General features: G+C 47.7%; 2 protein-coding genes across 7 annotated transcripts in view; one reads left to right on the top strand and one right to left on the bottom strand.

Annotated features, from left to right (window-relative positions):
* Nae1 (NEDD8 activating enzyme E1 subunit 1) overlaps positions 1-6,456 on the bottom strand; it is a 24,275-nt gene extending 17,819 nt beyond the window's left edge. Inside the window, exons 1-4 of one of the 2 annotated variants that reach the window (XM_028779264.1) lie at positions 6,337-6,456; positions 2,311-2,414; positions 1,949-2,009; positions 407-437 (exon numbers count right to left, since the gene is read on the bottom strand). In XM_028779264.1, the coding sequence (XP_028635097.1) occupies positions 407-437; positions 1,949-2,009; positions 2,311-2,414; positions 6,337-6,389 (249 nt within the window). In that variant the 5' untranslated portion in view covers positions 6,390-6,456. The remainder of the gene's footprint in view (positions 1-406; positions 438-1,948; positions 2,010-2,310; positions 2,415-6,336) is intronic. The other variant, XM_028779265.1, reaches the window with a different exon arrangement.
* Positions 6,307-22,294, top strand: Ca7 (carbonic anhydrase 7). 5 transcript variants are annotated; one of them, XM_028779268.1, is made up of 8 exons: positions 6,373-6,421; positions 7,080-7,143; positions 15,517-15,714; positions 19,699-19,817; positions 20,200-20,295; positions 20,398-20,460; positions 20,926-21,081; positions 21,544-22,294. In XM_028779268.1, the coding sequence occupies exons 3-8, from the start codon at positions 15,645-15,647 to the stop codon at positions 21,664-21,666; spliced, it is 627 nt and encodes a 208-aa protein (XP_028635101.1). In that variant the 5' UTR covers positions 6,373-6,421; positions 7,080-7,143; positions 15,517-15,644; the 3' UTR covers positions 21,667-22,294. The 5 variants fall into 5 exon arrangements, with proteins under 5 accessions (XP_028635100.1, XP_028635101.1, XP_028635102.1 ...); XM_028779269.1 differs by lacking the exons at positions 6,373-6,421; positions 7,080-7,143 and adding exons at positions 6,961-7,037; positions 11,512-11,518; XM_028779267.1 differs by lacking the exon at positions 7,080-7,143 and having other exon boundaries at positions 6,307-6,421.
* Positions 22,295-22,687: the final 393 nt, after the last annotated feature.

The raw sequence follows: 22,687 nt of genomic DNA, 5'->3' as shown, positions 1-22,687 counted from the left end.
TGTGTGTGTGTATGTGCATGTGTGTGTGTATGTGCATGTGTGTGTGTGTGTATGTGTATGTGTATGTGCATGTGTGTGTATGCGTGTGTGTGTGTGTGTGCATGTGTAGTATAAAAACTAAGGTTTTCACTTGAAGTATACAAAAGGAATTTTCTGGAACTCCACTTACTAATTTTCTACTGTAGTGCTCTAGCCACTGAGCCTGAACAATACTCAAGTCTTTAATAAAGGTCAGTGCACAGTCACAAGCAGTATTCTAAGTTCTTAAACTACCAGATTAGAAAATGAGCTAACCCAACTTTTCCCTCAGAGAATAAGATCTTTTAAAGCCAAAACTTTTTTAGCAGCCACGATAGCATTATTAGATGCTCACACAGGACCATATTCAGTAACAGGGACTGCTTACCTTGCCAATACTGCTTTTTTGAAGGAAAAAACTGAAGGGGATAGAAAAAAAAAGCCAAGATTTATATGGCTATAAAATAAAAGCTGTTTAACATTTGTAATAGTGCATGCCCTGCATTCAAAAGCTAAAACAAATGTGTGTATTTTACTGTACTTTACCACTGAGCTATGCCTCAGCCCACAAACACTATTTCCATAACAGAGTGTAAGTCTTTTTGAGGAAGTAGACGGGTAACTCAGTGTTCTCTAGGGCACACACTTCACAACATGCGCTGAGAGAGAAAGAGTTTCAAGAATGAAAAAGAGGAAACACCACATGGTATATCTCCTCCCTGGAAAGTCATAATGTACCTGATAATAACGTTTTGTAGTAAAGAAGTTTATAGTAACCTCTTTGACCCATTCCCCAAACTCATCCGACCATGAAATCCACTGCTCCATTTAATTGCTATTGACATTTCCTATAACCGATGTTCTGCAGACTCCTGGGAAATGCTGCAGCGAACTGTTTGCTTTTCCAAGCAATTATAAAAGATTCATTAGACTCTCCCACACATACGCTGCTCACATCCCAAAGGCCCACACTGGCTGCTGAGAGTCAGGGCACAACTTAGTGGCAAAAGCACATGGTTCCATAAGAAAAAGAATTCCTTAGTGTTACTACAAAGTAATTGTATTATTCTTAAACCATCCTGCATCGTCGGCTAGGTAAGCGACAATAACAGAACTTTTATTATTGTACAGATACCAACAAGAGTTGTGCTGTAGATAGCAGATACTATGGCCCAAAGAAAACATATCAAAGGAAATACGAACTAAATTCTGATTTTCCTTGAATTAATACTTACTTGTTTATGGACAAATATAATGATAGATTCCTAGACTCTTAAACACTTGAAAACAATAAGTATGAAATCAAATTTGGAAATGTTCTGAAAATTTAAGTATGACCATATGTAAAGGACAAAACATAGATCTCCTAAAAAGAAGTGGTTTTATAGTGTCATAGTGTAATGAGAAATAAATCAGACTAAAAAGATACAAATGAAAGATATTGTTCTTATTCCTTTTTTAAAGACAAGGTCTCATTTAGGTCTGGCTGTCGGCTGGTCTTGAACTCAGAGATCCACCGGCCTCTGCCTACCAAGTATTGGGATTGAATCCATTTTCTTATTCTTACAATCTCCCAATACAGTGAGTACTCTACAGTAACACTAAGGAATTAACCCCAGGACTTAGAAAGTGCTCAGAATTCACAGGTAAGAGAAAGACGACTACTGCTTTGTCTGACAGCAGTAAAGACAGTGACAGACCCTGAGTGACAGTGAGCCCATCTGCTAATGGCTGGCTTGCCAGACCCTGAGTGACAGTGAGCCCATCTGCTAATGGCCGGTTTGCCAGGCCCTGTCTCAGCACTGCAGCTTTAGTCACTTCCTCCATTAGTCACCATTATCTAAGACCTGCTCAGAGGGGAAAATGCTCAGGCCTCACCCTGAGGGTTCTGCCTTCTCTAACATGTTCATATTTTAAAAGACAGACATACTTGTTTCCAGCATCTTCTCCGCTGACCTGATTCCCATCGATAATTGTAAATGATCCAATACCTAGGGAGACAAAAGACAGTCAAAAATGTGTTTTGGTTTGTTTTCCTTTGCTTGTTTGCTTGCTTTTATAATTATTGCTTGAATGTGTGTGTACATGTGCCATGCACACATGAGGAGGTCAGAGGCCAACCAATAGGGGTTGGTTCTCTTTTTCACAATACAGGATCCACGGATCAAATTCAACTTGTCCGACCTAACAGCAAGTAACTACCCACTAAGCCACCCTGTTAGCCCAAGAATATCTAACTTTGTATCAAAGCCTTAAAGAAGTCACCTAGAATGCAATCACGTGTCACCTTACCTGGCAGTACCAAGTTTTTAAGAATTTCAGTTCCTGTAGCTGTAGCATTTATTAGGCAAACATGAGCAGATTCCAAAGCTTCTTGCCCATGATCACCCCATAACCTATAAAACAAAATGCAAATTGAACATTAAAAAGTTCACAAAAGCATGCCTTTCTTATTTGAATGGTGATATTTACAGTATTCTTTCATAAACATATACCAACCACAGGAACATATGGGACAGGAACTGATATTAAAGTGGGGGTTACATGACAACATAATTGAAAACTTTGCTAAACCATACTTCGCAGGATATAATCAGTATCTCTAAGCTTTGCCTTTCTAATCTTTTCTGTTACTTCTTTCAAACCAGGTAATTTATAAAACTGAAAGTCTAGGGATAGTCGTCAACATTAAAATGTGTTAGCCAAGCATTGTCCCAGCTATTCAGGAAGCTGAAGCAGAAGAATCTTTGGAAGCAAGTCCAGGGTCAGCCTGAACAACAAAGTGAGGCTATCTCCTTCAAATGCATATATGAATAAATACATAAACAGAGAAGTAAATAAATTTAAGTGCCTTCAAGACACTAAAGTTAAGTCCCTACTGCTGAAGACACTATGCACTCCAGACACAAGACCTGGAGGACCTCAGCTGTATTTGACTGGGAAGCCTTCTGCAGAAAGAGGAGCTTTTGTTGTATACAAACTTCCAAGGGAAAGAAGCCACGGACAGTTCTCCTAGCTGTAATGGCTGTGAATCACAGAGGTGATGACCAGCATGGCAGACAACTTTGAGGGGTAATAGTGGCATTCTTATATTGGTGGTAACCAACAGCTCTCCAATTGGGCTTAAGGCTTGCTCAGCAAGAGAGAAATCATACCTGTTACTGGAAACCTAGCCAACGACCCAGGGCTAGAGGAGTCATGGAAGTTAGAGAAGAACCTGTAGCCACTACTTTACTACAGCAGCTAATTCCTAACTGCATTCTAAATATTTATCTTTTATCACAGATTAAATAATGTAGTTCTCGCTATTCATCAAAGGACTTTCTCTTTGCAACAGATGGAAATCATTACAGAAAAGCACAAGTGGTCAAAAAACAGAGAACAAGTGGCCATGGGGTGGCCGGCCCGGACTGATACAACCACAGTACAACCTCTGTGTCTAAGGCTCTGAGGACATCAAGGGATCGGGGAGGCAGAAAGGCTGGAGGAGCCAGAGGGCCAGGAAGTCTGCTGGGAGACAACATCTCCTACAAGTGACAGAGAAGGTACATCCATGATACCACAACAATGCAGCTGCTACAACACCAACACACGTGCTAACATGGAGGGAGGAAATCTCATGAGGCCACACCCATGGACAAAGAGCTACAGACAGCTAAGAGATACTAAGCATCAGTCTTCTTCACAGATGAGTGTCCCATTGATTATAGAATATCAAGTGATCAGCCTTAAGACCATATACACACAGTTGACACTAAGTAAACTAAGCAGATATTTGTGTGTGTGTGTGTGTGTGTGTGTGTGTGTAAGAGTAACAGCGATAAAAGAGGCTATGATTTCAACAAGAAGCAAGGGGGTACATAGGAGGGATTGGAAGAAGAGAAGGGAAAAATGATATAATGTTTAACTGAAAAAAGTATATATATATATATATATATTTTTTTTAATCCATAAAAATATAATAGCCAATGAACATTCTAATTTGTAATAGGATGATTAAGAGGTGCACAAAACAACAACACAGAGGTATAATACAAATTAGAAACACATGTTATAACCTGATTGATACTGGCATATCACTAGCAAAGTTCATTCATGATCACACATGTGTCATGTGTTTTGGGCCAATCTTGCCATCTTTATTCCCCCATTCCTTGACACACATACATATCTGCCCAAACCCCAACCAACCAACAATCTACTATTTTCTCTTGAGAATGGAAAGTAGGGGGAATCCCAAATTATTTGAAAATGTCATTGCCACATGAGTACTATCAGATCCTGGGGGGACTAACAAAAGGCTTTGCTACGCCTTCCCTGTCACCAATATAAATAAGGCTTATCACAACAAACTGCACCACTTGATTTCCCATCTACTGAGCACCCCGGTCTTCACTTTAAAGGGTCCCAGCCCACAATGCTGGCACAGGGCTTTGCCTAGAGGAACTGACCACTCAAGAGCTGGCAAACAGAGGAACAGCCTGAACACAAATCAGAGAGACCAGAAAGAAACGTTTTCTTTCCCAAGGAAATGGGACACAGTCTTATCTGAGTAATAAATGGTTGGGTAGTTGAAGAAGGAGCCGAAGAGTACTGATACATCCATTTTCTTGCTGGCCTGAGAGCCAGGAGGCCTTGGTCACTGGCTGCCACCTGCCTACCCAACTTTGTTTCTGCTTCCTTCTAACCTGTCTACAGCAATAAGCAGTTCTTGCTATGACAGATAAAATGTAGTACTGTAAGGAAGGAACTCAATAAAAATCCTCTTCCAGGACCTAATAACCTTAAGTATCTTCTCAGTTTTGTTGCCTATCCTTCTACCTACACCCAAAACACAAGACGTACAAGAGTATATAAGAACTTATAGTAGTTACAAGGGTTCTGCTACCTTGCTTCTCTCTAGAAGCTTGAGACAAAGGATAAGTCAAAGAGCTAGGTGGCCCCAAGTTGAAAACATGTATAACTCTGGGAAAATTACCTAACTTTTACAAGTCTTAGTTTCCCTATCAGTATCAAAGAATGTCTGCCTTCAAGGATGTTCTCAGAACTAAGTGCCTAAATCTCCGATAGAGTACTAACTAGGTGGTCAATACAAAGAGAAATAAATTCATATCCTTAGGAACATAGTGTAAGTTCTCTTGGGATCAAGAGAGGTGAGGGGATGGCTAGCACTTTTACGACCTCCATTGACTCAACACACAGAATATGATCAGTAAGTAAGGAATAAGGTGGGGAGAGACAAGAACAGAGAAGTAGTTGAAGAATCCACCTGATGGTTTAGATATGCCCTGTCCATTAAGGTATTCCCAAATGGTTCCCGAGTACTAGAAATGCAGCTGGCATGAATTAAGACATTCTTTATGTGTGTGATACCTGATTTATAAGACACTGTGAACAACAACAACAACAAATAGCTTGATAATTTTAACAATAATTACGTTGAAATTGTAATATTTTGGAATACTCGGTGAAATAAACATGGTCAAATTTGATTCTGGGATTAGGGGATGTAGCTCAATTTGGCCAAGCAGGTATGATGTCCAGAATTCCATCCTCCACGCGGTCTGCTCTACATAGCAAGTCTGGGTCACTCAAAGGTGAAAGACAGAAAAAAAAAGGGGGGGGGAGAGTAAAAACTTATTTTTGAGCCTAGCCTGGCAGTGAACATCTGCAATCTCAGCACTTAGGGCTTGCGACGTAGATGCTTGGGTTCAAGGCCAGCCTGCACTGCACAAAACCATTTCTCTATGTAAGAGGAGGTGGGGGGAGAGAGAATTGTAGCAAAACATATTTTCTTTTCTCTTTTTGCTCTCCCTGTCCCCAAGATCTTCCTATGGAGCCCAGGCTGGCTTTCGATTTCCGATCCACCTGCCTCTGCTTCTCCAGTACTGGGATTACTATGTCTGGTTTCATTTAAAATTTATAATTCCGAACATGGATTGCTCGGATGAAGCTAACATTATGCATTTCTATTGGACAGCGCGGGCGTAGAACAATACCTGACGGAGCAGTAGCACATGGGGTACTCCGGACCCCTCGTTTAGGGAACGAGTGGGGACTGCCGTGACCGTGCAGCCCAGATTGGCGGAGACACCGCGCTCAGCGTGGCGCGACCGTGCGGGAAGGGGCGATCCGGCCTTCGCCGAGCACTTTGGCCAGTGGCCCGAGCCCAGAGCGCCGGCTCTCCACGCCCCTCACGGCCGGGCGCAGCGACAGGCCTGTGGGAGGCTGGCCCACCCGGCCTAGGCACTTAGGCCCGGCGGGCCTCAGGAGAGCCTCCAAGCCCGCCGGCTTGCTCACTCGGAAACCCCGGCTCACCTCAGCTGCCTGTCGTACTTTTGCTCCTTGAGTATCTTCCCTTGCTGCGCCATGGCCAGGCCTGCCCCGCGAACAGCAAAGCCGCGTAAGTAGGCCGCCACCCACTCGTCCTTACGCAGGCGCACTAAGCGCCCTTAAGCGCCCTCCTCCAGAGCGCCGCCAGTAGGGGGCGCCGCCGCTGCACTGCGCAGGCGTCATTGGGAAGCCGGGGAACCCAGGGAACCCAGAGGTTGGGTTCCACACAGTACGTTTCTCTATACCTGCAGTAATTGTGGAGAACTCCATCTTTTAAATCAAGTGATAATCCTTATCACTGATAAACCTTAGTCCTCTTCTGGGTGAGTTCACAGTTCCTGAGAGTCCTCCAAGTGGAACAGTATACCAGCATACTTGTATATAGTATTCTGTATAGAGAAGCTATAGCTAGAAGGTGGGGCCCCACCCCACTGCTTCCCTCCAAGAATGTTCCCCGTGGGAAATGTGTTTTGAACGAGATGAAACAGTATCAGGTGACAAATGAGAAGTGTATTGGAGAGTCTGAGGAGCAGCTAAGGCTGCCTTTGAAGCCCATGAACAAGGAGGAAATTAAAGCTGCAATTGTCATCATCGATTCTTGTGACACAGGATGACTGTCCTCTGGTGGCCGATGCTAAGGAAGGAGCTTACAAGCAAGTTGAGGACAGGAGGTAACAAGAGGCTTGGTGGCAAATAAGGATTTCCTTCCTCTATCCCAAATCCTACAGGAATCTCCAGATTAATGATTGCCAGATCTGCCTGCACATCCTGAGATTATTATCCCAGCACACAGTGAGTCTACGTCCACACACACAATCCTTCCAGCCTTGTGGGGTGGGGGACGAAAGAGATGGCTCAATTTGACAGTAATGTTGCAGTGCTAACAAATGCACTTCCCCTGGGCACAGTGTCAGGACCAGGGTGAGGGCACGCCCTTCCCTGATTTACCTCCCCAACCCCAGTGGAATCCAACTGATGAGAGAGAAAGGCATGAGGCTTTCCCAACTCATCGTGTGCATCTGTTGTCACATTTCCTTCTCCAGTTAGACAGGTGAAACGTGAGAGACAATAAAATACACCCGGGGGGGTGTGAGAAGGTCAAAAGTGAAAGGTGAAAGTTCACTACATAGCCTCTCATGCACCTTGGCATCAGGAAAGGAAAGATCAACAAATGTAATTGGAAACAACTACTTGGGGGGTGAGAGGCGGAGGGTCTTGTACTGCCCATAGAATGGGTGATTTTTGAGAAGCATTCAGTTGTTGGTAACTGTAAAAGGATACCTCAGAGCATGCATTTCTTACAATTCTTTAATATTTATTTATTTGTGGGTGTGTGAGCAAGAATGTCATCACGCACTCATGGAGGACAGAGGACAACTTACAGAAGTCAGTTCTTCTTCAACACAGGTTCCAGGGATAAACCCAAGTCTTCCGGTTTGGCAGGAAACTTTACCTGCTGAGCCATCTTGCCACCTCTCCTTTAAGGAAAACTTATTCTTAAATGTGTATGTGTGTGAGGATTCACACGTGAGTGCATGAAATATGGACCACGCCCCCTGGAGTTGGGGTTACGGGTGATTGTGAAACATTCAGTGTGGGAACTGAATGTGGGTCCTCTGCAGAGCTACAAGTGCTCTTGACTGCCCAGCCTTCTCCCCAGCCCTTTAAAAGAATGGGTGCAAAGGAAATGAAAGAAAGAGGGGAGGAAAAATTAAAGAAAGGAGTTATATCAATGCAGTCACTTCGAATAAAAAAATGAAGCAGGGGCTGGAGAGATGGCTCAGCAGTTAAGAGCACTGACAGCTCTCCCAGAGGTCCTGAGTTCAACTCCCAGCAACCACATGGTGGCTCACAACCATTTGTAGTGGGATCCGATACCCTCTTCTGGTGTGTCTGAAGACAGCTACAGTTTACACAGATAAATAAAATAAGTAAGTCTTTAAAAAAAAAAAAAAAGGAATGAAGCAGGGTCTTTGTAGAAGCAAGCTTTACCCCATGTGTGTGGGGGATATGGGCTTAAAACATCTGTATAGAGATTTCACAATGTGGGGGTGGTAAAAAGATTTTAATTCCCTTTTATAAGCAAAACTTTTATAGTGTTTTACAGAAAAGACTAATATTTGATGGGTTTTAAATGCTCAACTATGTAGGCTTGGACTGGGGAAGGGAAATAGCCCAACTTAAGAATTAGAAAAAAAAATACTCAGCCGGGCGGTGGTGGCGCACGCCTTTAATCCCAGCACTTGGGAGGCAGAGGCAGGCGGATTTCTGAGTTCAAGAGCAGCCTGGTCTACAGAGTGAGTTCCAGGACAGCCAGGGCTACATAGAGAAACCCTGTCTCAAAAAACCAAAAGAAAAAAAGAAAGGAAAAAAAAATACTCTGGCATTTCTGGTCAGACCCAATTCAAGTCTGTTATTTCATCCATCCTTACTGATGTCTATCCAGAGACATTGGATCTACAGTTTTGGGGGAAGTTGAGGACACCCTGTAACCTGTGAGAGACCAGCCAAGAAAGGAAACCGTATATATAGTGTACTGCTTGACCTCTAGTCTTCCCCATTTGCCCGTGTCACCTTTGCCTTTCTCCCAGGTGCTCATAGTCTCATTCGCGCCTCTCCCTAACCTCCTAAACAGCCTGAGGCGACAGCAGTCTATAATGTTTGCAGTCCTATCCCTCACAACTGGCTCCCCACTTAATGTTTACAAAGTATTTGATAAATGTGTGTTGAATGAAAGGATAAAGGAAACGACTCCCGCTACGTTTACATACTTTTATTTATGTGTGTGTGTGTGTGTGTGTGTGTGTGTGTGTGTGTGTGTTGTATCCTGGGTACCGGAAGTCATAGTTACCATCTCATCTGACCATCCCTTCAGCCTCCTAGGCGCTCTAACCCTATCTTATAGATTAATAAATAAAGGAAGAGCAAGTTCAAACCCAAAGAGATGAAGCTATTTGCTCTGGGTCATACAGCCAGTGATCCTGGGAGTGTGAACAGCATCTCTCTGGCCTAGCTGTGTCTACAAATCCAGGCTCATTATTTCACACCTTATGTATACACATACACTCAAACTTGAAGTGGAACTATGTGAGGTGTGTGTGTGTGTGTGTGTGTGAATGTGTGTGTGTGTTTGTGTGTGTTGCTAGGGATCAAATCTAAGAACTTCTTTTTAGTACTAACAGTAAGGATTCCAACCTAGCCCACAAGCCCTATATATAGCAAGGAGTGAGGTGGAGGCATTGTTCTGCCTGTTGGTGTGGAACTGGACATCTGCTGTTTCAATATGTGTCCACAGAAATCCCTGAAAGATAGGCAAGGCTGGGACAACCCCTCACTCTCTTCTAGAGAAAAAAAAAAAAACCACTGTACTTTGGAGAAGGGAAGTGAGACCTGGTCAAGGTTATGTGTGACAAGTGAGACTTGGCTTTGCAAGCTGCCCACGCTCTCTTCCTTCAGCCCTTTCTCACACTCCCACATCCCTTATCCCCTGCACCACTGATGTCTTTGAGACCAAAGAGTCAACTCTCAAGCAAAGAAATCAATTCAGCTTTAAAGAGAGCATGGAACTGAACCTGGAAGTGTCCCGATGGGGGACAGTCCTCCCCAAGTTGACCTGAGTGGGCTGCTGGGGCCACTGAGGTTTCACTTGAAGGGACAGATGTCATTTGGATCTTCATACTTGCCTAGATTCCCAGCACTAGAGGGAAATTACTGGGAATGGCTGTAATATGTTGTATGTACTCTAATCCCTTTAAGCACAGAGGAGGAATTCATAAATGCTCTTTCCATGTTCATTTTGTATCTCCCTCTACCCTCCCCATCTCCGGTCTTCTCCCTAGAATCTACACAACATTCTCCCTTGCTTTCCTTGACCCCTTTCATATGCCTATACAAATGAGAAACAAATGTGAAATTCACTTCCCCCGCCCTTGCTGTGATTTCAAAGGGCATGAGTGAGGAATCCAGCAGTCTGGATCTTCACCTCTGCTGTCATTCACTGTGTACTTTTGGCCCATCACTCAGCCTCTCTGAACCTTGCTATCCTCATCTGTAAAATGGGGTGTAAATCTCTCTCCCAGGGGTACTATGCAGATAATACTGGATGCACGTCCATGTGAAGAATTCCAGTTTTCTTCTTTTAAAAACAAAACTTTTCTTTTATGTGTACAAGTGTTTTGCCTGCATGTATGTCTGTGCACTATTTGCCTGCCTGGTGCCAGAGGAAGCCAGAAGAGGGTGTCAGATTACTTGGAATTGGAGTCACAGACTGTTACAAGCCACTGTGTGGGTGTAATGAATCCGACCTGCGCTCTTTGCAAAAGCCACACGTGTACTTAACCGCTGATTTATTTCTCCAGCTCCCTGCCTCCAACTTTATTCTTTTTAAAGACTGTTTCATTTTACTTCATTTTGTATTTTGTGTGTGAGCATTTTGCCTCCAAGTATGTGTATTTGTATGCTTGCATGTCTGGTGCCTGAAAGAGTCAGAAGAGGATGTTAGCACCCCTGGACTGTGAGTTAGAAACAGTTGTGAGCTACCACATCAGGGCTGGGAACCAAACTCAGTCCTCCGCAAGCACAAGTGTTCTTAACTACTGAGCCATCCAGCCACCCAATTTTATTCTTTAAGTATTATAAATACAAATGGAAAAGGTCTCAATTGCTGTGAAGAGGAAGGGACAACAGATTTTTGTACCATCCAAAGATCCTGAAGGACACTGTAGCTTGTTCAGGGAGAGAGTATCTGATTCACTGCAGGAGACAGGACTCTACATGTCCCCTAAAGGCCCCTGCCTTGCCAAGCTGTAGTTGGTGTTTCTAGCTTGGAGATCTAGAACTTCAGTAATGTTGGAATTGCCAGGTGTCAGGATACACTCCTTTAACGCCAGCATTTGGGAGACAGAGGCAGGCAGATCTCTGAGTTGAAGTCTAGCCTGGTCCACAGAGCCAGTTCCAGGACAGCCAGGGCTTCAGAGAGACACTCTGTCTCAAACAAACAACAGTTAAATATTTTTGGAATCTCTATGGTTGCTGGTCATCCCCTATACCTGGGGTCTTCTACCCCTCCCTTGAGGTCAGATATGTATGGAGAGCCCCTTTCTGCTCTTGGGTCAAAGGGGGCAACTTTCCAGGACTAGCAAATCACTGAGGTCAGCTCAGCTGACAAGCTATCTGTTAATGAAACATCTTTATCTAGGGACCTGGAAGAGGAAATTGAAAGAGTCGGACAGTAGGGGAGCCAGGGAGATGAGATGAAAGGTCACCCAAGAGCAGAAATGAAAACAGCAGCCCCTGGCCAATGTCTGACCAGCAGAGAGATTTTACAAATGGTTCTTCAGCTCTTCTTGGGCATAGGGCTGTGGGTGCAATTATTTGTCTGTCCTTCCATTCACCCATCTGTTAATCTTCCCCAAACTGTCTGCTGAGGCCTAGCCAGAAACAGCCTTATCCTTGGCACAAGGCCACATGTTAAGATGAAATCAGATTGGGCTTCATGGAGCCAGTGGGTGGAAGACAGAAGACATACCAAGAAGAGGGTATAGCAAGGACCAGGGGTGGTGGATGGGGAAAGGTTGGGCCGCGGCAGGCATTAAGGGACCTTGACTACAAAGGGGAGGGCCTAAGTGCCCAGCAGGTGCATTGATGGTTATGTAGAGAGAAGGCACAAATAGCAGGCTTTAGCAAGACAAGCAGAAAGTCCCTAAAGGAGGGAGGCTCCAGAGAATAAGAGAGAGGCTGGGAGACAGGACTTCAGCATGATTCCACTAGAATGTCTTTAGTGGGTCTAGCCTCTGCCCAGTACAGTTTGATGCCCGTTACTTTCGGCTTCTACTTCAGGGCTCTAATTGCCCTTGGGCCAAGAGTTTGAAGATTGCCACTCCTGTGCTTCCTTCCCACATCGACTTCAAAATGGCCAGACCCACAGGATCCCCTTGTCCTCGTAGCTTCTGAAGCGAGACAAACTGGGTATGAACGTCTGGTGCTCCAGCTAGCTGACCTTGGGCGAGTCATCCTACCTTCCCCTGCCCCCGTCCCCTATTCTGTTATATAGCAGCCGTATAGGCACTGTGGCTGGGAGAGGTGGCTATATCACAGGAAGGACCTAAAGCTTGACCCAGCCCCACCACAACATCTGGAAAACAGGCTAAGTTTCAGTTCTGGATACTTGGTCAGCGGAGCAGGGAACCTGGGGACCCAACATCTAGGTCTTCAATGATGGACAAGCCTGGGGTGGAAGATGCAGAGTGAAATCCTGTAGTCCTCAGCATGGGTGGTATCTCCTGTCCCAGAGTTTATATCCGTGCTGGCAAAAAAAGGAAGGAGGGTGGTGGGGACCCAGAATCGATAAAAGATGAGGAATAGGCTTATCTCTTCGTGACCTCCTATCTCGACCTGGGACTTCAATGGCCAGTGGGCGGGTGGGGCCAGGGCAGGACCAGCCTCTTCTGCACTGTTGGGGGGTGGGGGGCGGGTCCCTGGGGAACCGCTCCTCCCGCCCGCCGCCACTTTAAGAGGCCGCTCCACCGCAGCAAAGCGGGGCCGGAGCCGCAGACGGAGCAAGCGGACAGAACGGAGCCGGCAGGTGCAGGGCCCCGGAGACAGCAGCGGCATGACCGGCCACCACTGTTGGGGCTACGGCCAGGACGATGGTAGGCGCAGACCCCTGGTTCTCACCCAGCTGGACTCACTGCGACCCGCGCGACCGACCAGGTTTTTCGGAACCCGCAAGCCCCACGCTCCAGAACCCACCCGGACCTCTCTCTCGTGCAGTCCCCAGAACCCAACCCCTGCCCTGCTTCCTCTGATCCCGGCGCAAAGTCCGTGCTGTGCCCAGGGCCCGCCCGCGAACCACTGGGTAGCTGAGCGCGTCCTGCCGCCGCCTCCGCGCAGCGCGGGACTGCAGCGCTGGCTCCCACCCGGCCCCACACTCTCTCTCCCCCGGCGTGCGCAGCGCTTGCAGGTGGCTTAGGGCGACGGGGGCGGGAGGGGGGTGGCCGAGTCTCAGCGCTATGCGCGGGTGTCATTGCGGAGAGCGCGCACAACGGGTATGCAGGGACCTCCCGGGAGCTGGGCTCCGTGTCCCCACGAGAGAGTTTCCCTGTTGAAGTGTCCGAGCTGCGGTGCAGACTGGTACGCGAGTTAAGAGGGAGGGCACTTCGGGACACAACGGGAACGTCTGGGTGTCTACACCCGGGAGAGTGTTTCAGCGTGTCCTAAGTGAGTGGGGCCATGGGTACCGGGTTTGGCTAAGGAGGACAGCTCTCCCATTCTGCCTCAGTTACCTAGGATGCAGAGAGGGTACGGAAGAAGTCGGTGAGCCAGACAGCTTGAGTGTGGGTATGGGGTAGGTCAGCTCCGTTTGGGTTTATTTCTTGCCAAGAAGAGATAGGGTGTGGGGCAAGGAAGGGCTTCTCCATTCCCCAGAGAAGAAGGATGATTACCCAGGATCCTGATTGTCAGGAGGGGAACCCAGGCAGGGCAAGTGGAGAAGGGAGCAAGTGCTGAAGGGGGTACTTACTGTTCCTCCAGCCCCACTTTTCTCAGGGATTGTCACTTTGTGAGAGCGAGCAAATGTCCTGGGCTATTTAGTGTCTGTGGTAGGAAGTTGCAACTGACCAGAGGGAACCCTATAGTTGGTGCAGTTTCCGCCAACTCTGAGACCCTCAAAGACTAAGGACCATGTTTTTGAAAGGGCAACCATAGATTTGGACACACTAGCCTGGACAGAGACATTCAGGATAAAAGGAGGTGACAGAGCCCGACAGAGATGGTGAGAGAGGCAGAGAAAAGCCAAGGTTAATAAAAGACCATCTTCTGTCTGCAATGCACTGGATCCACTTTTAAGTGCCGCCCCGCCGCCCCCGTAGTCCCAGTGCCCGTTCCTAACCTTCCTACTAGCTCTGTCCTCCAGCTCTGTGCTTCCAGCATCCTGAACAGCTTGTTCTCTTCAGGCACCTATCCCTCAGGCAGTCAGACCTGGGCGGTCCAGCTGAGGGAAGAGAAGGACAGAGGACAGAGGTGCCCAAATGCGGCATCGCTCACAGGGCTTCAAAAATAACCCAGTAGGGCTGGGCCACCATTCTGAGTCATCCATTGGGGACACAGCTCTGTCGGCACCTGCTGCTGTTTTCTCGGGAAAACTTAAGAAGCCAAAAAGGGGGAGAAGCACCAGCCGGCAGTAGCTCTAAAAATAGGCTGCCTCTCAGGATGTTCCCCAGGGAGATGCTGAGCCTCCCCACTGCAGATGGAGTCTCTGGGAGGCAGGTGGTGGGTGCCTGTGGGTGTGCATGCAGGTGTGTGTGTGTGTGTGTGTACACACAGGCATTCTTGGGAATATGTGTGCATGGGTATGTGGTCTGCTCTGGTCCCTTCAGTGGGATTCCAATAGAAGGTGTTTATGTATAGGGTGCATATGTGTGTGTGTCAGATGTAATCAGCAGGACTGGGGGTTGTGCAGGGGGAGCTTAGACCTTCCTGATCTGCTGAGTCCAGGTCACTGCATACTCATGCATATATGTATGTACACAAGAAGATCTATATGGGCCTGTTAGCACATGCTTGGAGTAGACAGGTAGAGGCAGTCCATATACATACTACATGTTTATACCAGTGCATGTGACCTGCTGTATGCTTATACTAGTGCATATATGTACATGTGAGCACGCATGGCTGACCCCAGTTTCTCATGTATGACATGAACCCCATGCTGCTTTCTTTCTACTTCATAAAGCTGTGGCTGTGAGGAGAAAACACGTCCCCTACTGAAAGCCAGGTTGATGAGCAGGTTTTATTATTCCAAGTGCCGAGTTTGCACTAAGTTCCTTTGGGGTACAGGAAGAGGCTAAATTGTTGATAGGGGCAGGTAAAATAGAGTGACTTCAGATGCCCAAGAGCCTCCCTGAGTGGGAGTTGGGTGGAGTCACTCTTTGGAACCACCTCTGAGCTCATGGCTGTGTTAGATGCCCTGCCCTTCAGTGCTTCTCTGGGCTCCAATACTGGAGAAGGGAATGGGAGGGATTTGGAAGCAGTTTCCCAGACAAGGTAATGGCCAGTGAATGACAAAGTGAAAGAGCTGGGATTAGGATTCGGGGTTGTGTCCCCCTGAACTTGGCTTGTCCCCCAAAGCTTGGTTGGCCTGAGTCCTTGATCCTTTTCTACCTATAGGCCCTTCAAATTGGCACAAGCTGTATCCCATTGCCCAGGGAGACCGCCAGTCACCCATCAATATCATATCCAGCCAGGCTGTGTACTCGCCCAGCCTGCAGCCACTGGAGCTTTTCTATGAGGCCTGCATGTCCCTCAGCATCACCAACAATGGCCACTCTGTCCAGGTGGACTTCAATGACAGTGATGACAAAACCGGTAAGTGGCCCCTGCCAAAACCTACCAATCCCCTTTGGGCCTGCACCATGGGTGGGGCCGTCTTAGGAGGGGCAGCTTGCTGTGATAGGGAAGCGAAGCTCTCCCTCTCACTGGCTGTGGTAAAGCCTGGAGTTCAGCCTCAGCCTCTCATTGCATAAAATGGAGCAATAAGATCTATTCTCTAGGGGCATAGAGGAAGTGGGGGAGATTTAAATGCTGTTTGTAGTCCTGCATAAAACAGATGCTCAAGAAATGCTAACTCCCTTCCTTCCATTCCTCTTAGAGCTTCAGGTCAGGTTTGTTTCCACTCCTAGACACTCACAGACCTGCCTGTGGCCTAGGCCCAAGCCCTCTACACTGTGATCAGGGCAGGCCCCCAAAGGAAGAGGAGGGAACTGAGGTGTTCTATGTGCCCAAGTACATGCTACAATTCAGGCAGCCTCAGCTGGGTGGTGGTGGTGCATGCCTTTAAGCCTGGCCCTTGGAAGGCAGAGGCAGGCAGATCTCTGAGTTGGAGGCCATCCTGGTCTAGTACAGAGCAAGTTTCAGCAAGGGCTACACAGAGAAACCCCATCTCAAACAAAAATAAACAAAAAGAATTCTGCTAGCCTCTCATTTAGTCTTCCCAAGAACCCATTACAGTGCCTGAGGCTCAATAGTAGAGCACTTACCCAGCATGCACAAGGCCCTACATCAACCCATCTGGGGCTGGGGATACAGCTTAGTTAGTACAGTGCTTTCTTAGAATGCAAACGTTCCTGGGTTTGAGCCCCAGCATCTCATAAAACCTAGGTTCAATAGTACATGTCTGTAATCCAAGAACTCTGGAGATGGAGATAGACATTCAAGGTCAACCTTGGCTACATAGTGAGTTTGAGGCCAGCCTTGGTTAGTGACCCATCTAAAACAATACCTCTCTGCCGCAGCATCAGAGGAGTTTGCAAATCCTCAGTAAACCTCTGCTCTTGCTGAGAGGGAAGAAAACCTAGAAGATTCCCTAGGAGCAAAGGACAAAGCACCCCTTCATAATGACTCTAGAAAAAGTCTTCACACAGAGCCCCAGACACAGACAAGGAGTCTAGATGACAGTTTATGGAGAAGCAATTTGTAGGCTAGAACATATCTTCTCCAGCTTCATAGATCTCTCTAACTTATCCCTGACCTTCAAAGTCCTCACCATCATGGACCAGAGTGAGGCCTGCAGGAAACTGTGGCAGTACCTTCTGAGGCCTCTTTGCTTTAAGACCAGAGTCCAGGTTTCCAAGATAAATTCCTAGGCAGAGACCTTAGGAAAAACTCTTTAGCGAAGGAACATTCTTATCACAGGCTCTGTGAGAGAGTGCGTGGGGTAAGAAGAGAAACTGTTAGGTTTTTCAATGTAAGGAAATGTAAACTTTTTTTTTTTTACTCTTCTCTGCCCCCTACTCAATGAAAGCATTCAGAACTTAGCTGTCTAACAGGAAATCAAGAGAAATGAAAGACCTACCTTTCATAAGGAGAGTGACTTTAGTTACTTAGCTCTGAGTTCCCTGGTTGGGTAGTAAAAAGGAAAAGAGACTCAGTTATAGCTTTACCGGAAGAAGCAAGCCTAGCAGAGCCTTGGAAAAGAGATACAATGTATTACCTAGTTTTGTGTTCTAAGAAGAGTCTTGGGAAGGCAACATGAGACACTAGATGACCCTGGATGGCAGTTATGAGGGAGCAGTTTCCATGGCTATCCCTTAGCTAGCCTTCAAAGGCTCAACTCAAACAAGCCTCTTTATCTTAGGACCAGAGTCCAGGTTTCCAAGGCGAATTCCTAGGCAGAGGCTTTAGGGAATAGTCTTTAGTGAGTATTTGGATAACTGGTCTGAGGATTCACACTAGAGGCCTGGCTGGAGCTCTACTTCCCCAGGAGCCCAGTGGAAAGAGGAAGGTAGGTGGGGTTCTGCTATCACCCATTGTAGGTTACTATGGAGGTCAAGTGGGCTGATACCTCCAGAGCATCAAATACATAGCGAGTTCACAGTGAACAGCAGAGTGTCTGCAATCATAGAAAGAAGCTGTTCTCAATCTGTGAGTACTGATTCTTTGGAACTGTGGATCAAATGACCCTTTCACAAGGGTCACCTAAGACCATCAGAAAACACAGATATTTATATTACTATTTGTAACTGTAACAAAATTACAGCTATGAAGTAGCCACAAAAATAATGTTATGGCGTGGGGGGGGTCATCACAACAAGAGGAACTGTATTCATGGATTAAAGCATTAGGGAGGTTGAAAACCACTGATGCAGAGTGAGAAGCAGGACACCCCTCTGGCACCATCCTGTGGGGTTCTAGGAGAAGTAAGCTCGGACAGTAGAGCCCTGTAGATGAATTGGAAAGTCTCCTGACCACAGAACAGGTTAGTGTTCTGTGCAAGCCACCAATCCCAGGTCCTGATTCCTTTTGTTAGTCTGTACTATGGCCTTGGATAGCCTGCTTCTGACATAAAGCAGCAGAAATGGACCTCTGGACTTTGTCCTGGTCACTGATCATGAAGTGGCCTGGTGGAATTGAGCTTAGAGATGTCACTTGATCCAGGAGCTCACATTCAGGCCTAGCTAGGGCCTTTCCACCCGCAGATCTCTTTCAGCTGGAAATTCTATCAGTCCCAAGAGGCCTTATGTGTAGTCCTAGATCACCAGCTATCAAGGTGAGAAAGTTACAAAACTATCATGGCTGGGGCCCTCCAAAGAGGCTATCTGTACAGGGGATGGCACTGGGAGGTCCTGGAACTGACTGAGAATGTAGGGACTCTCAGGAAGTGGCCTCCTGTTCCAAGGCAATGGAATGTTCTGGCAAGGCTCCATGTTGGAGGGAAGCAATGAGGCCTGGTTGGAGGGAAGCAATGTTTGGTGGTTAGGAGTGTGGGGCACAGAAGCTATGTTTGCACTGTGATCTTGCCTCAGTGTCCTCCTTTATAAAATAGGTCCAGCCAGGCAAGGTGGCACATCCCTTTATTCCCAGCACTGGGAGACAGAAGCAGGCAAATCTCTGTGAGTTCAAGGCCAGCCTAGTCTACACAGTGAGTTACAGGCCAGCCTGAGATACCTACACACGCATGCACGCATGCACGCACGCACACACACACACACATGCACGCACGCACGCATGTGCATGCATGCACACATAATAATAATAAAAGCAAGATAAAATTGGTCCCAAAATAAATTTTGTCCCTCCTGAGCTACCAAGGTAACTAAAAAAATAATTGTTCCTATTCAGCCATGGGTCAGGTCCCCAGAAGTGGGCTATCTATTGTTTGTGGGAACAAAGGGTCTGAGAGACAGGAGGCCAGCTTCCACAGGAAATCTGGCTGAAGTTGGGAGGTAGAAACCAGTATAAAGCCCTATTCTATCAGAACAGGCTCCTTACCTATTCAGTAGGCTGTCACACCTTCTGCCTTGACCCAGACTGGGGGGGGGGCAGACTGTAGGGACTGGTGAGACAAACCCACGTCCTATCCAGCAAGTTTTCCATGTGGAAAATATAGACTCTAGCCAGGCTTGGTAGTATAGGCCTGTGATCTTAGCTACTCTGGAGGCTGAAGTGGGAGAATAGTATGTATGAAATGAGCCTAGCAACTTAGCAAGACTCTACCTCAAAATAAAAAAAGTCCAAAAAGGGTCGGAGATCAGCTCAGTGGTAGAGTGCTTGCCTAGAATATTTGAGGCCCTAAGTTAAATCCCCAAGATAGCCAAAATAGATAAATTATGGAGCAAACCCTTGGTCGGGATATAGCTCATCAGCAGATTGCTTGTCTAACATACATAAAGCCCTTGGTTTGATCTCCAACATCACAGAAACACAGACACACACAGACAACAGACACACACAGATACACACAGACACACACACACACACAGTCCCTACCTGGGCTGCCTGGGTCCTGGCACTGCCACTCACCAAGCTGAGTGCTCTCCTATATGAACGACTACATCTCACTTCTACCCACAGTGGTGTCTGGGGGCCCTCTGGAAGGGCCCTATCGTCTCAGGCAGCTCCACTTCCACTGGGGCAAGAAGCGTGACATGGGCTCAGAGCACACAGTGGATGGCAAGTCCTTCCCCAGCGAGGTGAGGTCTTTTTCGATGTATCCCTCTGTTGCCTGGGGAAGGAGGGTATATGTGACAGTTGGGGGTTGGGATGGCTCAAGGATGCTTGCAGGAGGACTCTGAAGAACATGTGGAGAAGCACCTGGAGCCTTTGGGAGATACCCCCTCCTCATCTGCATGCTGTCCACACACCTGAACTATGTATGCATCCTGGAGTTTTAGGAAGGACCCAGAAGGGGATGGACACTACCTATGGTTCTCCAGGGGCTCCCTCGGATCCTGAGATTAGGGGGCTTGCAGCCTCACCTCTTACAGAGGGAGCAAGGGAAGACTGATTTGATGCCCCTGCTGTTTCTGGAGGCACTCAGCCCTGGTCTGGCCTGGCTTGTTCTTGCCTCTCCAGCTACATCTGGTTCACTGGAATGCCAAGAAGTACAGCACGTTTGGGGAGGCGGCTGCAGCCCCTGATGGCCTGGCTGTGGTTGGTGTCTTCCTGGAGGTGGGTGGTAGATCCCCAGGGCTGGGAAGAGTGTGGGAGGCTCTCATTCCCTTCGTTTTGGAATGAAGGGGTTGGGGGCTCACACTGTCTTCTTCCGGACAGACAGGAGATGAGCACCCGAGCATGAATCGCCTGACAGATGCACTCTACATGGTTCGGTTTAAGGTGAGACGGGCAGGGTTGCTCTTCCTATCTGGAGCAGCCAGCTGGAGAGAGAGGATGGTGGAGACTGGCTCTTGGAGTATCCCATTCACTTTTGTATTCTGGCCGCACCCCTAGCTAAGACCCAGTGTGAGTGCTGGTTCCTCAGGCCAGGGACCTGGTCTTCTTCATCAGGATCCCATGGGTACCTAGCTTACAATATCCAATCATATGGATGGTGGCCTGCTACATCTCCCCAGTGAGGGCATCCAAAGGAGAGTGCCCAAAGCCACAGTTTTTACGTGTAAGCAAATGAGAAGGCCTGGCCCTGGCTCGGAAGTAGCACCTAAGGTCACAGATATTTACCTACAGTTTGTATCATCATGTCAAGAAGAGGCCCAAATCTTACTGACAGCAATGAGCAAGGAAACCCCTGGGCTGATCTTGGAAGGAGCTCAGTGCTAATTCCTGGGTTTCCATCCTTCCCAGGACACCAAGGCCCAGTTCAGCTGCTTCAACCCAAAGTGCCTGCTGCCCACCAGCCGACACTACTGGACCTATCCCGGTTCCCTGACCACACCCCCACTCAGTGAGAGTGTCACTTGGATTGTGCTCCGGGAGCCCATCAGAATCTCTGAGAGGCAGGTGAGTCCTCCCAGAGTTCCACGAATAGAAACATTCAGACTTCAGTCCTGGCAGGATGACTCCCAACCAGCAAGATGTGGTCTAGGTCCTTCCATTTGGCTACTATTTTGACTACTAAACCATAGGATCTTTGATTGATGTCAGCTTGGTTGCTAGCCCTGAAGACCCAACCATGGCAAGAAAGGAAAGGGCCTGATCTTGGGATCACTGTGTTGCAGTCAGAAAGCTGCCATTGCCCAAATGCCTCAGCTAGACAAGATTAGAACCAGCCTTCTGGTTTCACATTCAGGGGCCCATTAAGAAGCAAATAACTAAGGTTGACTCTCAAAGAAAAGAAAGGGCAGGGAGAGTGGAGTCACACAGGAGAAGCAGAAGGTTAGAGCTCCCTGAGCAGCCTCTGGGATCATAGAGGAAAGATATCATACCACCCACCCCTGCCCTGACCATCCTTTTTGTTTTAAGATGGAGAAATTTCGGAGCCTGCTTTTCACCTCAGAGGATGATGAGAGGGTCCATATGGTGAACAACTTCCGGCCACCACAGCCACTGAAGGGCCGAGTGGTCAAAGCATCCTTCCAGGCCTGAACCTAACCACCTACCCAGCCAGCCACTGGGGCACCATCCTCCCAAGGGCTTCCACGTCAGCGGACACCAAACCATCTGAGGCTCGCTCCCAGTTGGAGGAGGGGGCTACAAGTCCCTTGCTCCTTGACCACATTGAAGGGTTCTTGAGTTGTGGGGGTACCCTCCTGCTGCCCTGGGGGCTGGAAGAACAGGAACTGAGCAGAGTCCAAGCCAGGGCTGCCTCTGTTCCCCCAGATCCAAAGGCTCCTGAGAACTTCCTCTTGTCTTCCCTGCTGGCTGTTATCAACAGCCCCAACTGGAGTTCACACTGTGATGGCCAAGACACAGCTCCCCGGGGGGTAGGCAGCTGTCTCTGCCATAAAGACTCAAGCAATAATTAGAGGTGGGCAGAGCTGCCCACTCTGCATTACCTCTTCTGCAGGCCTCTGCCATACATGCACCTCACTGCCAGGCCATTACAATAGCAATGCTGGAGGCAATGTGGCCTCCTCCAGCCATCTGCTGCCACGGGCAGGCCCTGGCTATAGCTTAGATACTATTTCCCTTTGTTCCTACCCAGCCACCAAAGCCACCTACATAACAATCCACTCATGTACTAGCAAATAAATTCATTTATTCATGGAACCAATTCTCCCTGAGTGCCAATGCTCTGTCCAGTACTGTTCTAGGCTCTGGGTGGGGTGGAGGGGCGGTGGTAGTGAGTCAAGGAGCAGAATGAGCCGCTCCCTCTTTGGGTGGAGATGTGTAATTCTAGCCAGTGTTCTGAGGTGGAGAGGAGTTTGAGGTAGAGAAAGCAAGAGGCTCCCAGGTGAGAGCTTAACGTGACAAGGGTAAGGGGGTGGGGGTGGGGCTACTGAGGAGCCATTGGCAGGGCCAGGTGTGCAAATGGGGCAGATTCCCGCAGGGTGGGGGTGGGGGTGGGGGAGGAAGCCGTGGCCGGAGGCTAGGAGACAGAGAAAAGAAGAGATCAGAGAATCTCCCCAGGGAGAGGGTAGGACCCTGAGAGAACCCTGAGAGGAAT

Source organism: Grammomys surdaster, unplaced genomic scaffold (genome assembly GCF_004785775.1).
Source record: "Grammomys surdaster isolate TR1022 unplaced genomic scaffold, NIH_TR_1.0 349, whole genome shotgun sequence".
In the NCBI taxonomy this organism is placed as follows: Eukaryota; Metazoa; Chordata; class Mammalia; order Rodentia; family Muridae; genus Grammomys; species Grammomys surdaster.
Note: the sequence above shows the minus strand (reverse complement) of the source record. Positions and strands in the feature narration are given on the sequence as shown.